Below are 13,502 nucleotides of genomic sequence, written 5' to 3'. Positions count from 1 at the left end.
CTTCTGTCCACACAGAGATTGAACTCAGGGCTGCAGGCTTGTCGGTAAGTGCCTTTCCCATTGAGCCATTTTGCTGACCTGTGCACTTTTATTCTCTCGCTCTCTCTTTCTCTTTTGGTTTTTCAAGACAGGGTCTCTCTGTGTAGCTCTGGCTATCCTTAAACTCTCGCTGTAGACCAGGCTGGCCTCGAACTCACAGAGACGCGCCTGCCTCTACCTCTGGTGCGCTGGGGTTAAAGGCCTTCGCCACCACTGCCTGGCGCACTATGTATTCTCGTAGAGTTCCATATGAGGCTGGTGTGGAGCTAAGTGCCTGGGATCCCAGCACTCTAGGCCACCTTTGCCTACAGGGAGACACCTTGTCTCTACAAACAAGCAAGAGTCCAGCAGTGGTGGAGGCAGGGGCAAGAGGCCTCTGTGAATTGGTGGCCGGCCAAGCCTACAGAGTGAGACCCCGCCTCAATCCACCCACCAACCGGCCAAAACTGACTGCAGAGGTACTAGATGTGCTCAGGTGCCAGAGTCCTGGTGTGGCGCAGCCCCCGGGTTGGTACTCTCCAAGATCTGACTTGGTGATGCAGTCCCGCTGTCAGCCACTGTTGGGAGGCCGAGGCAGGCGGAGCAGGAGTCCATGCAGCTTTCACTCCTTATCATGTGTCAAAAGCAAGGCAGCTTGGGCTGTGTAAGACTCTTGTCTCAAAAGAGGTTGGGTGTGGGGTGGCGGAGGAAGGAATGAGGATGCAGTCATGGCGTGTGGGGAAACTGAGCACATGGTCTAGTGCGGGTCAGGGGCGGGTCGTGAGCCCAGTGCCACTTTGGGTCACTTGAGGTTAAGAACTTTAATCAGCTGGGCATGGTAGTTCATGTCTGTCAGTCTGGCATTCTGGCAGTTGGGGCAGGAGAATTGCTGAGTTTGAAGGGCCCAGCCTGTGCTACATAAGGAGTTCTAGACTGGCCTGATCCAAAGAGGCTGGCTCAGGGCCTGAGAGCACTGACAGCAGCTGGGTGTAATTAAAGGTGTATGCTTTTCATCCCGGCACTCAGGCAGAGGCCGGTGGTGAGTTCAAGGCAGCCAGGTCTACAGAATGAGCTCCAAGACAGCCCAAGCTACACAGAAAGACTCTGTCTTGAAAAACTAAGACACCAAATCAATTAATTAATTGATTAAAAAACAAAAATAAAAACTAAAAAAAAAAACACCAAAAAAACCCAAAACAGTAACAGAATGCACTTACTGCTCTCGTGGAGGACCTCGCTCAGTTCCCGGAACCCACACAGCGGTTCATCCCAACTGTCCTAACTCTAGTTTCAGGGATTCAGCACCTTCTTCTCCTCCACAGCGGGCACACATGCATGCATGCAGTGAAAACACACATGCATATAAAAGAAGAAGAACACACCCAAGAAGAGGGCCAGTGAGATGGCTCAGGGTGGAAAAGGCTCTAGCCGTTAAGCCTGAGGAGCTGAGTTCAATCTCTGGGACTCACTCAGTGGAGCAACAGGGTCTATTCCCACAAGCTGTTTCCTGACCGCCGCAGGAGCTCCATGGCGCAGTAACGTATACGCATGGAAAAACAAATCAAACCGAATCGGGAAGGGGACTCTCCCCCACCCCCTTTTTTTTGAGACAGGGTTTCTCTGTGTAGTCTTGGCTGTCCTGGAACGCTCTCTGTAGACCAGGCTGGCCTTTGCCTCTCAAGTGCTGGGACTAAAGGTGTGAGCCACCACCGCTTGGCTTGGCGTCTTATTTTTTAACGCAGAGGTGTTTTGCCTGTGTGTATTCTCTCGTCTTTCGCGTGCCTTCAGAGGCCAAGACAGTGGAGGATCCCCTGGACCTGCAGTTGCAGAGGGATGAGAGTGGGCGCTGGGAACCGACCCCTGGTTCTTTGTAAGAGCAGACCCTGTTCTTAACGGCTGAATCACCTCTCCGGAGCCTGTCCTGAGACCCTTAGATCCATTTGCTCTATCGCCTCTTCTAGGAATGTGGTGATGAGGGGGTAGGGGATGGGAGAGGGGGGTAAGCAGGAATAATTTTAAAAACCAACTGGAAGGCAGACTCCGCCCACCGCGCTAGGTTTGGCTCAGGCCGGGCGTCCAGACCACCCTGTACCCAGCCGAGCCCCCAGATCACCCACCTTCACGACTACTGGGGACCCGCCCCCAGGACAGCCCCGCCCACAAACCAGGCCCCGCCCTCCACTCCCGCTCCTCTCCCCCGTGGCCCCACCTCCGGCACATGAAACGCCCTCACAACAACCCACCCAATCGGCTTCTCCGTCGCTTTGCCCCGCCCCCAAACACCCCGGCGGGGGCCCTAGCCTGCGCAGTCCCCCGCATCACTTCCGGGGCGGTGCTAGAACGAAGCTCACTTCCGCCCGCGGCGGAGCTGCGGTGGTGGCGGCGCAGGAGGCCCGGCCCGGGTCCCCAGGGACAGACGGACGGACGCACGGGCGGTTGGCCGGGAGCCATGGAGTGCGGCCCCGGGGCCGGCGGGCGCGGGCGGCGGTGAGTGCGGGCGGGCGCGCGCGGGCTGCGGCGGTTTGCGGAGTGGGGCCGAGTCGAGCGTGGCCCTGCGCCCTCCGGGGAGAGCTGCGGACCAGCGCACCCACCCTGTCCCTGGCGTCCCCATCTCCCCGGGCAGCGGCCCCGGAGCAATCGCCTAACCTCCTCAGGATGCGGCTCTGCTCCGAGGAACGCCCGGGCCCAGCCGCAGACCCGGAGCCAGCTCCGGAACCTGCCCCGATCCCACACCACCTCCGCTTCCATCTCCTGACACTCGCCGGCCACTTGTGCTTCATGTCTGGCGTCTTCCTGCCAGTTGGGGCCCCACAGCGGGCTTCCCTCATGCAGCCCGGGGCTCCTTCATGGTTCCTCATCACCCCACGATGAAGTCCTCACGTTGCAACAGAACCCAAGGGTGCAGCTAGAGCCGGCCCGCTCCCCTGAGAGCCCCTCTTGCAGTTTTTCCAATCCTCTCTCGCCGCCCGGGCTTATCTCTCGTCCTCTGTCACTTAGCTATTTCCTTTTTTTTTTTTTTTTAACATGTGTGCACCCACGCAGGGGCCAGAGGCCGGCACTCTGTAGTCAGTCTTCTCCTGCCATGGGGGTCCCCTGATCAACTGCTCTTCAGATCTGGTAGCAAGCCGAGCCATCTCCCTCAACCTACTACATTCTTTGCACCCTTCAGTTCCCAGGGAGGGTTGCCTCCCTGCTCTGACTGGCTGGGTGAGGCATGCCAGTGCAGGCAGTCATATGTAGGTCGTCCCAGAGCCCTTATAGTAGCCTGGCTACTTTTAACACCAGGGCCTGGTTTTAGGTTTGTGATCACAGTGCTTGGGCTTTTCAGTGGCGGTGAGTGAAAAGCTCTTGGCTTAGGCTACACAGTGGCACCCATCTGTAACATGAGGTCCCACAAGCTGTCTGTCCCGGAGGCTTATGTCATTTCCCTATAGCTTCATTTTCTCTGGCTGCTCGGCATGTGGTTGCTGAGTGAAAGCAGGTATTTATTGGTCTCACTGGCCCTGCCCACATGGAGTTTCTCGTTGTAGGCTGGAGATCTGGTTAACTGTAGAAGAAATGCAGAAGGATTCAGAATACTATGTGGAGGACCCAGAGGTCAATGGTGTAGGAGGGAAACGGAGGCCTCTGTTTGACTTGTCTAGAAAGCATACTGCAAGATGAGGCAGCAGGGATTGCACAGCGGATAACCTGTGCCTAGGGATGTGGTTGGTGTTGGGAGGAAGGAGGACACCCCTAAAAGGGAGGTCACTCTATGGGTGTGTGCTGTGGCGAGGGGGGGAAGAGCTTGGCGTGTGTGACCCAGGCAAGGAGGCTAGAGTGCAGCAGGGCAAAGGTTCCGGTGGGGCTGGTGGATGGACCCAGCCAGCCTGAGGATCTGTGGGAGTGTCCTGGAGGCAAGCTTCGGTTGTAAGCCTCATCCACCTCTTTCTTCTCCAGTGGGGTCGGGGTTCTTTCTCACTGCAGATCCCTCCATGCCCTCTGTCATCGAGGGCTGTTAGGTAAGGAGGCCTGGGCCATAAAGCTGTTACCTCTAAACATTGACCTTGTGGACGTTTGGGGCAGGATCATTCCCTGATAGGCTGTTCTGGGTTACTTGGGGGTCCTGGACAGAATCCCTGGTCCCCACCCACTCCGTGCCTGGAGTGCTCCCAGTTACAGATTTGGCCTGGTGTCTCTTGGAAACAGGGTCACCTGCCTCTGAGAATTGCCACCTGGGAGCTGTGGACTTCATGACACTGTCTTTGTCCCTGCCCTGGCTATGCCCCTTAATTGTGGACCAGGACATTGGTTTATCTAGCCCCTGGCCTCACCTCTCAGGTCCATGGGGGTCTGAGATGTGTCTGTCGTGTGTCTCCCCTTGCTCGTTACCCATGCATGCCCTCTGTCCCTGTGGATTTCTATGCTGTGGCCGAAACCCCAGGCGTTCATAGATAGCCTGTTAAAATTGAGCTGTGAGAGACAGCAGGCATGGTTGGTGGGGAGCTTCTGGAAATGTCTGTCCATTGGGCAGCCCTGTACACAATGGTAGTGGCTTTGGTGTTGAACACATTTCAGGGTGTCCTACAAGTGGAGCATTTGAGTTTCCATTAGAGCCAGGCCCCTTTCTGCCACTTAACTTACCTTCCGCAGTTTGCTGCCTCCACGAGGCAAGCAAGGAACCAAGACCTGGGAGGTTGGGTGACTGAACCCTGAGGTTTAAGGGGCAGGAGGCCCCAGCTGCCCTGACTCCAGGGAGACCAGCCTTGCCCCAAGCACAGGGACAACCCATTGTCCCAGTCAGTGGGGCCCTATGTCTGGCATGCATCCTGTCCTTGTTCCTCGTCTTTGTGCCTGTTTCCTCCCCTGGGCTCTTTCTCTGTGTTCCAAGGCCCTGTGGCTCAACCCTCCCCCACCCCCCTGCCTGGGAGCCTATGAGCCTTTGGGTCTCCCGGCACTCAGGGCGGCAGAGGCAGGTAGATCTCTGTGAGTCCGAGGCCAGCCTGGTCTACAAAGTGAGACCAGGACAGCCAAGGCTGCACAGAAAAACTCTGTTGGGGGGTGGGCAGAGACCTGGGGCTGCCTTGGTTTCCTGTTCTGAAGGATAACTCCTTCAAGGACTGAGAGAGACACTGGAGCGGGCAGAACGGTCTGGGCATAGGCCTGGGGGTTTCGGGGGGCATACATAGCAGGAGCTGTGGATCAGAGGCTCAGGAGAGGCTGCCGGATGAGCTAGGGCTGTGGGCAGGCCAAGAGGTCCAAGATAGGCCGCGAGTGCGGGGACACGCCTTCCTCCTTGACCGGCACAGGCTGGCACGTGCTTCCACCCGGGCTTCCTGGAGGGAACCCACCTCTCGGTGTCCCCGCAGGGTGTCCCACTGTATGGCATGGAGACCTGTGGCTGCGAGGCTCCCGGAGGCCCACCTTGGACCACGGTGGGGCCGGTCCGCGGCCTCCTAACGGGACTGAGGTGTGCGGCCCACGAGCCTGGCCGCCCGCTGCCCGCTTCTCGGAGCACCCCCGCCCCTCCCCTGGCCCGGCGCGGGCCCGGCGCCCGCCATGAACGGCCTGTCGGTGAGCGAGCTCTGCTGCCTCTTCTGCTGCCCTCCCTGCCCGGGCCGCATCGCCGCCAAGCTCGCCTTCCTGCCTCCCGACCCCACCTATTCTCTGGTACCTGAACCCGAGCCGGGGCCCGGCGGGGCCGGCGCTGCCCCCTCGGGTCCCCTGCGGACCTCAGCGGCCACCCCTGGGCGCTGGAAGATCCACCTGACGGAGCGTGCTGACTTCCAGTACGGCCAGCGTGAGCTGGACACCATCGAGGTCTTCGTGACCAAGAGCGCGCGCGCCAACCGCATCGCCTGCATGTATGTGCGCTGCGTACCGGGTGCCAGGTGAGCTGGGCCCTCCCACCAGGCCTCACCGCAGGGATGCATGGGTACTGCACTGCCCTGTGTTCCAGCCCACCTCACCCCTCTTGAAAGGGACAGGAGACCCTGCTTTCAGTTCCCTTGCCAGAGGGTGAGGTAGAGGGAGCCACAGCTTTGCCAAGTGGAGCCTCGGGTCCAAGGGCAAGCCTTTTTCTTAGGAGTCAGGCAGGTGCTTCAGGAAACCGCCTGGGCAGAGCTTCGCTTTGTTACAGGCCTGTCCGGGTTGGCCAGAGGTCAACTGAAAACAGGATGGACCTTAGGAGTTTGCTGGTACCGGGTGCGGTCACGGGCCTGTGAACCCAGCACTCTGGGAGGCAGAGGCAGGTGGATCTCTGTGAGTTCAAGGCCAGCCTGGTCTACAAGGCTACACAGAGAAACCCTGTATCGAAGGAAAAAAGTTTGCTGGTGGCCAGGGATGGGCCAGGTCCCCCCTCCAGCACTGGAACCCACTCGTGGAGGCCTGCAGGAGCAGGCTCTTTCTTTGGGCAGTTCCCGTACATGGGGCTGTGCATGCCATCACGGGAATGGCCACTGGCCTCCTTGGCTGGACTTGTGTCTGTGGAAAATTGAAGTCGCAGCGGGTCCCTCTGCGTGACTCCAGCCAGCACCCGGCCCCCAGCAATGCAGTTCCAAGTAGAGACTGGGTGCTGTGGCTGCCAGGGCGGGCGGCCAGCCTGTGCCCATGCCCCTGTCACCTGCACCGCTAGGTACACGGTTCTCTTCTCGCATGGCAATGCGGTGGACCTGGGCCAGATGTGCAGCTTCTACGTCGGCCTGGGCACGCGCATCGGCTGCAACATCTTCTCCTACGACTACTCCGGCTACGGCATCAGCTCTGGCCGGCCCTCGGAGAAGAACCTCTATGCTGACATTGATGCTGCCTGGCAGGCCCTGCGGACCAGGTGAGGGCTCTGGCTTCTTGGGGCAGAGGTGGGGGAATGCCAGTGGCCGGTGGGGCTGCAGGGAAAGCCACCTGTGATGGTGGTGGGGGATGGGCACCAGCTGTCCTTGCTGTCCGCAGGAAAAGGTCTGAGGGTGAACAGAGGACACTGAGTCTAAGAGATACCCGTTGAGGGACTTGGGAGCAGGTGGTTGGTAGCCAAGGGCCAGGGGACCCTAGGACTCTGTGCCCTCAGGTGAACTCGCTCCGGGGCAGGCGGCAGAAGGGCCAGCAAGCTGTGCTAGAGGCTGCCCGGGTGGTGGCAGTCAGCAGGTCTCAGCCCCCAGCCTGTCTTCCAGACCCTTAGTCTTGGGGCTCCTGTCAGACTTGGCCTTCCTGGTCACCCCACCTTACGGGGGCCCGTTCTGTGCACTCATAGAGCAGGGTCCATGCGGGGGCCGTAGGACCGCCACCCTTGTCGTGAGGCCCCCATGTAGTGCTGGAACTGGACGGCTCTGGAGAAGGGCCTGGTCCCACTGGGCTGGGTCCCCTGCTACTGCTGGTGCTGCCGCTGGGGACCTGCGTGCCCCTCCCCCGTGCCACAGGTGCCTTGCCCCGGGCTGGAGACTCACTGCTGTGTGTGCTGAGCTCTGTCCATTTGTCCTACCATGGCATCGACCTCCCTCAACACCAGGCTAAGCCTCAGGAGAGGTGGGGTGCCTCTCCTGAAGGGGCCACCCCCATGGTGGGAAGGGCCTGAGCCGAGGCGAGCGCTGAGCAGACAGAGCTGGTAGGCCTTGGTCAGCACACAGGTGTGGGTTGCCTTTAGGTGACCCAGCTCCTACCTGGGATCGGGAGAGCACCCTGTGGAGGCTTGCCTGAGACAGGTGGGAACCACAGCAGGGGCAGCACCAGGCCAGCTCAGCCAGGGGGAGTGGCCACATGGATCTACGGGGTGGGGGTGGGGGGCTGGGAATGGACCGGCTCCCAGGACCTGAGCGGGCACTTTGCCTATGTTGTGCAAGCATCTAAGTTGGCAGGAGGGACTCAGGGGCCCCTAAAGTGGGCCAAGCCAGTGGGGACACAGTTTCCTAAATTCCCAAAGACCCAGGCTGGTGGGGAGGCAGTGCTGGGAAGTCAGCCTGCCTCCTCTCTGGGGTCAGGAGGGAGCAGGAACTGTTGACATGGGGTCTTAGTCCACAGTCTGCCCCAGTCAGGCACTATCATGCTGACTCCCCCGTGGGAGGGACTGCGGGAAAAGCCAGGGAGCCACTCACCTCCAGACCTGCTGACCCTGATCCTGCTGCTGGTCAGGTACGGCATCAGCCCGGACAGCATCATCCTGTATGGCCAGAGCATTGGCACGGTGCCCACGGTGGACCTGGCGTCACGCTATGAGTGCGCTGCGGTGGTCCTGCACTCGCCTCTCACCTCCGGCATGCGGGTGGCCTTCCCTGACACCAAGAAGACCTACTGCTTCGATGCTTTCCCAAAGTGAGCATGGGGGTGGGGCTGGAGCGGGGCGGGGGAGGGGAGGGGCAGGTCCCCAGCCTGACCGACTTCTCCCTCAGCATCGAGAAGGTGTCGAAGATCACGTCACCGGTGCTCATCATCCACGGCACGGAAGACGAGGTGATCGACTTTTCACACGGGCTGGCACTGTATGAGCGCTGCCCGAAGGCCGTGGAGCCGCTGTGGGTGGAGGGCGCTGGGCACAACGACATTGAGCTGTACAGTCAATACCTGGAGCGCCTGCGACGCTTCATCTCCCAGGAGCTGCCCAGCCAACGCACCTAGCCAAGCCACAGGGACCTCAGCAGTATACGGGCCTCCTGCCGGGGCTGCATGTGACCCGGCGCCCAGGACCCTGCTCAGCACCCTAAGGGGCCCCGAGCCATGTGCAGGTGACAGAGGTCCCTCTTCTCTCCTCGTGGAAGAAAAGAGAAGGAAAGAGGGAAAGTAATTAAAGGTTTAAGATTTTAGGGTTGCCTTGGCTTCTTCATGGCTCCAGTGTGCCTTCCTACGGTTGGGAGGTCGCCAAGACCAGGTGGGTGGGGGCCTCCCTGCCTGGGCCTGCACCCAGGGGTCAGGGCAGCACCTTGCTCTGCAGGACTCCTGGTCCCCACTGTGCAGAGGGCATGAGCTCCCAGGCCCTGCGGACCCCAAAGCTGGGCCAGGTGATACACTGTGCCAGCTGGGAGCAGAGGTCTCCCCAGGACCGCAGGTGGCCTAGGGTGGTGTGCTCTGTGGAGTTCAGCCATGTGCTGTTTCCGTTAGCCGTAGGGTCCCGAGGGCAAGGAGGGCCTATCTGCAGGGAAGTCGGCACCCTGAGCTAACTCCTGCTGCTGCAAGGTCACTTCAAGAGTGGGTGGTGTGTGGGGACCTGGCCATAGCACCTGGGACAGAAGTGACTCCATAAGCTAGGTAGTGCTGACGCTGGCCCCCAAGCCAGCTTCACCAAGTTGGGGCATTCCTAATCCTGCGCCCACTCTTCTCTGGCCTCAGGACCTTTGCACAAGTTGCGAGGAGGCCCTCACTAGATCCCTGTCCACAGTCCCACTGGCCTGGAGCTCCCATCCTGACTTCCTGCTGCAGGCTTTCCCACCCCAACCCCCTCCTGTCCCATCCTGAGCCCTGCCCACTGTCCCCCAGCCCCTCAACCTCCCAAACCCCCCAGTGCTGAACTTCAAAGCCCAAGCTGTCGCAGGCAGATCTTGGTGCAGGAAGGAAGAAAAGCACACAGGCCCAGGATGTAGATGGTAAGGAGGGGTAAGTCTCTCCTAGCAGGTCCTCCTGCAGTTGGGAGGCTGAGGCAGGAGGATTGCTACCAATATTTATGACTGCCTAGGATACAGAATGAAACCTTGTCTCAAAAGCTAAATGGGAGGTGGAGGCTGGGGGCAGCGGCCAAGCAGCAAAGCTGTGTTTGAATACTTAGAAGAAATGATCTTCCCCCAACCCTCTCCCCGAAGCCCAGCTGTTGCCACCCCAAATATCTGGTTTCCTGGATGCTAGGCTTGGAAGCCAGGGCTCCCTGCACAGAAGGCCAGCACTCTGCTCACTGAGCTGCAGCCCCAGTCCTCTGTCTCCTTTTTGAGACAGGGTCTTGCTCTGTAGCTCGCCGTCATCCTGAGCTGATCCAGAGTGTTGCCCATCTGGCTTATGTGCTGCTGGGGCCGGAACCTGGGTGCAGTGCGCGCCAGGTGAGAGCTCTGCTCGCTCAGCCACAGCCCACGTGTTTGCCATTTTGTTTCTGTAAGACAAGGTCTCACTGTCTCTGAGCCTGCTGGACTGCAACTCACTAACCCAGGCTGCCCTCCAACTCGAGGCAATCCTAAGGCCTTAAGCCTTCCCATTGCTGAATGACTGACATGAACCAGGTGTCAGCTACAGCAAATTAAAAACAAACAGGCAGGCATGGTGTCTGTACTGTGTGAGTTTAATGCCAGCACGTGGGAGGCAGAGGCAGGTGAATCTCTTTGGATTTGAGATTCCGCTACAGCCAGGGCTACACATAGAAACTCTGGAACAACCCAAACCAACAAGAACACGTCTGTGAACAGGTCAGAGGCCAAGGGTCAGGAGTCAGCTCTCTCTGGGACTGAATTCAGGTTGTCAGGCTTGGAGGCAAGTGTCTTTACAGAGCCATGTGGCTGGCCCTGCTCCAGCCAACTTTTGAAATGCTTCCTGTTTTCTAATCGTCTCTGTCACTCTCAGTCACTTCAAAGTTGGGTAAATGTACATTTATTATAAAGATGTATATTTAAATCATCTGTGCTTTGTGGCCTCTTTCCACCCAGTTTGTTTTGCTAAAGTGTTTCATATATTAAGGAAACTGGGGGCTCGCGGAGACAGCCCAGTGGTTAAGAGCACTTCCTGCTCTTGGCCGAGGACCCAGCTCAGTTCCAAGCACCCACAGCAAGCTCACAACGGCCTGTCACACCAGGAGATCTCATGCCTCTGGACTCTCACAAGTGCTGACAAACTTACAAAAAAAAAATAAGTGTGTGAGTGGCCTATAGGTAGATCTCTGAACCACTAGAGTGCAGGTGCCCAGGAGGCAAGAAAAGGGTCTCGGGTCCCCGGAGCAGGAGGTGCGGGTGGCTGTGAGCCGCTCCACATAGAGCTGGGAACTGAACTCGGATCCTCTGTAAGAGGAGCCACAGTGTTCTGGAGCTCTGCGAGCTGGAGGACAGCCTGGTCCACAAAGAAAGCCCAGGACAGCCAAGGCTACACAGAAACACCCTGTCTCAGAATAAAACAAACTGAAAAAAGTAAAAAGTAAAATAGAAAGTAGCCAGTGTTCTAACCATGCCCTGCCCTACTCTCTTTTTGTTGTTTTCTGAAACAGGGTCTGTTCATGTATTCCACCCAGGCTAGCCTTGAACTCACAACGACCTGGCTGCTTCTGCCTGTGAAAAGCAGGCATTAAAAGGATGTGCCACCATTCCCCAATGACTTTGTGGTTTGTTTATTTGTTTATTTAGCTGTTTATTGGCTTTTTTGGTTTTGCTTGTTTGTTTGAAAACAGGGTCTCCGTGTAGCCCTGGCTGTCCTGGAACTCACTCTGTAGACCAGGCTGGCCTCAAACTTGAGAGATCTGCCTGCCTCCGCCTGCTGGGATTACAGGTTTGTGCCAGCTTTGCAACTCACGACGGTAGCCAAGCATGATCCTGATCTGCTCTTCCTGCCTCCACCTTGGGAGTGCTAGGAAACAGGTGTGCACTCCATGCTTGGATAATTAAACCATGGTCCTCACACCCTGGCCCTGCTTCTGTTTGTGTTGGATGCTGCCATCATTGAAGCTAATCTTAGAGTCGCCGTCCCCAAGAAAAACAGCCGAAGCCTGGCTGGCCTCTGGAGCATTTGGTGTCAACCTTCCTCAGCCACGTGGCTTGGGACACCAGGGACACGGGCCTGTCATCTCTGTCAAACCTGACCAGGTCTGTGTGGCCCTCCCCAGGGCAAAGGTCAGAACAGGCACACTGTTAAGTCTCAGGCAGGCGACAGGTCCCTGGGGTCCCCAGCTTCTCTTTGAAACCCAAGTGGCTCCATTTGCTCTCAGGCTCCCTGCCTGAGAGTCCTGTCCCTCAGAGAGAGCTCTCAACAGGGCCCTTAGGGGTTCACCTCTGGGGCCTGGGTGATGGCCACACCTTGAACACCAGCACTTAGAAGGTGAGGTGAGCGGTTCTCTTGTGAGTTTGAGGACAACTTGATCTACAAAGTTCCTGGACAGCCAGGGCTGTAGCCAAATGTTGGTAGTCAGGGTAGCTCAGCCCTGTTCTACCCCAGTCCTATCTGAAAATAGAAACAAAACAACTCACCCACGGGACTAGCAAGGGCCTGTGCCTGAGCCCCAGGGACACTATCACAGAGAGCGACTCACTTGTTTTGCCTTGTGGAAGCAAGCTGTTTATTTTCCCAGAATCCTCCGCGGCAGACCTGTGTGCGCAGGGTTTCAGTTTTGACTGTACCATGGGTAAGGTAGGGCGACTGTTCCTTAGGACTGTCCTGGGTCAGCAGCGGGCTCCATTGTTACCCGGCTTGCATGTGGCTGCGGCTGGCCTAACGAGGATAAGTCGCCACGGTTTACGGGCACCCACGCGGGGGCTGCTCTGTGCAGTGGCAGGCATGGCCCAGATGGCTCTCACAGCCTGAAGCCCTGGGGACACCACTGAGGTGTAGGGATACAGTCGGGGCATGTTGAGTGGCGCCACCTGGTGGCTGTACAACCAACCCGGCTTACAGCCCACAGGGCGGTTTGTAGGTGTGACATCATGAGCCACGGACGGCCCTTCTCAGAAGGGAACTGTACGCGGCGCCTCTCTTCAGGTGTGTGTAGGGGCGCAGAGGGTAGGGCAACGGATTCCCACAGGAAGGCGCTGAAGCCGGGCCAGGACCGCCATGGTTCTGGTTGTTGGAGACCAAGCCTGGGGGGAAATGGTGGGTGTGGCCTGCCCTTCCAGAGTACCGCTGGGCTCCCCAGAGTATGCAGCTTCTGCCGTTAAGAGACACAGGGTGTCACCCCAAAGTACAGCGGGGCCTAAGGGTACACAGCCAACTCGACGGCAGAGAGGTGGAGCCCGACCAGGTCAGCCTGGGTGCAGGTAGGGAAGGCAGAGACGACACCCAGGGTAGGGAGCTCCGCCACCGTCTAGCCTGCGCTGGGGAACAAACACGAAGATGGAGGAGTTGGGGCTGAGCCTGCGGTCGGCTGGGGCGCTTCGCCCCCTGGAGGCCGCGAGGGCCACTGCACGGCCTCCGCAACCCGGCGGGAGTTAGGAAGGGGCGGGAGCCTGCTCGCCTACTTCCGCGCACCGGGCGCCTGGGGCTTCCAGGGGGCCATCGGTCGTGGAGTTTCCAGTGACTTATCAGCAGGGGCCCGGCCGAGCCAGGGGAGGGTCGCCCAGACCTCGGCGTTCCCAGCTTGGCATAGGCGGCCGAGCCAGGCCTTTCCACGGCACCGCCGCTCACTTCTGCCGTCCCGGTTATCCACAGGCCTAGTGATTCCTGGATCCTGGTGCGCAAAGACGCACTCCATCCAGACTCGCTCAGCCAGGCGGGGTGGTGGGTACCCCGCGTCCCCGCGTCCTACCTCCAGGATATTTTCGTCCCCAAGCTCAGCGCGGCATCGGGGAACCCAGTTACGGGAAGTCAGGACTGCCGAGTTACTGCCCCGCGCCAGGGCGAGGAAGGAG

The 13,502-nt window shown here is 58.8% G+C and overlaps 1 protein-coding gene across 1 annotated transcript; it reads left to right on the top strand.

Annotated features, from left to right (window-relative positions):
- Window positions 1-2,338: 2,338 nt before the first annotated feature.
- Abhd17a (abhydrolase domain containing 17A, depalmitoylase) lies at window positions 2,339-8,786 on the top strand. Its single transcript, XM_021648871.2, has 5 exons — window positions 2,339-2,505; window positions 5,367-5,888; window positions 6,632-6,826; window positions 8,119-8,298; window positions 8,376-8,786. The coding sequence occupies exons 2-5, from the start codon at window positions 5,557-5,559 to the stop codon at window positions 8,599-8,601; spliced, it is 933 nt and encodes a 310-aa protein (XP_021504546.1). The 5' UTR covers window positions 2,339-2,505; window positions 5,367-5,556; the 3' UTR covers window positions 8,602-8,786.
- The last annotated feature ends 4,716 nt before the right edge of the window (window positions 8,787-13,502 follow it).

This window comes from Meriones unguiculatus, chromosome 17, assembly GCF_030254825.1.
Source record: "Meriones unguiculatus strain TT.TT164.6M chromosome 17, Bangor_MerUng_6.1, whole genome shotgun sequence".
Lineage (NCBI taxonomy): Eukaryota > Metazoa > Chordata > Mammalia > Rodentia > Muridae > Meriones > Meriones unguiculatus.
This window is presented reverse-complemented; position numbering and strand designations above follow the sequence as displayed.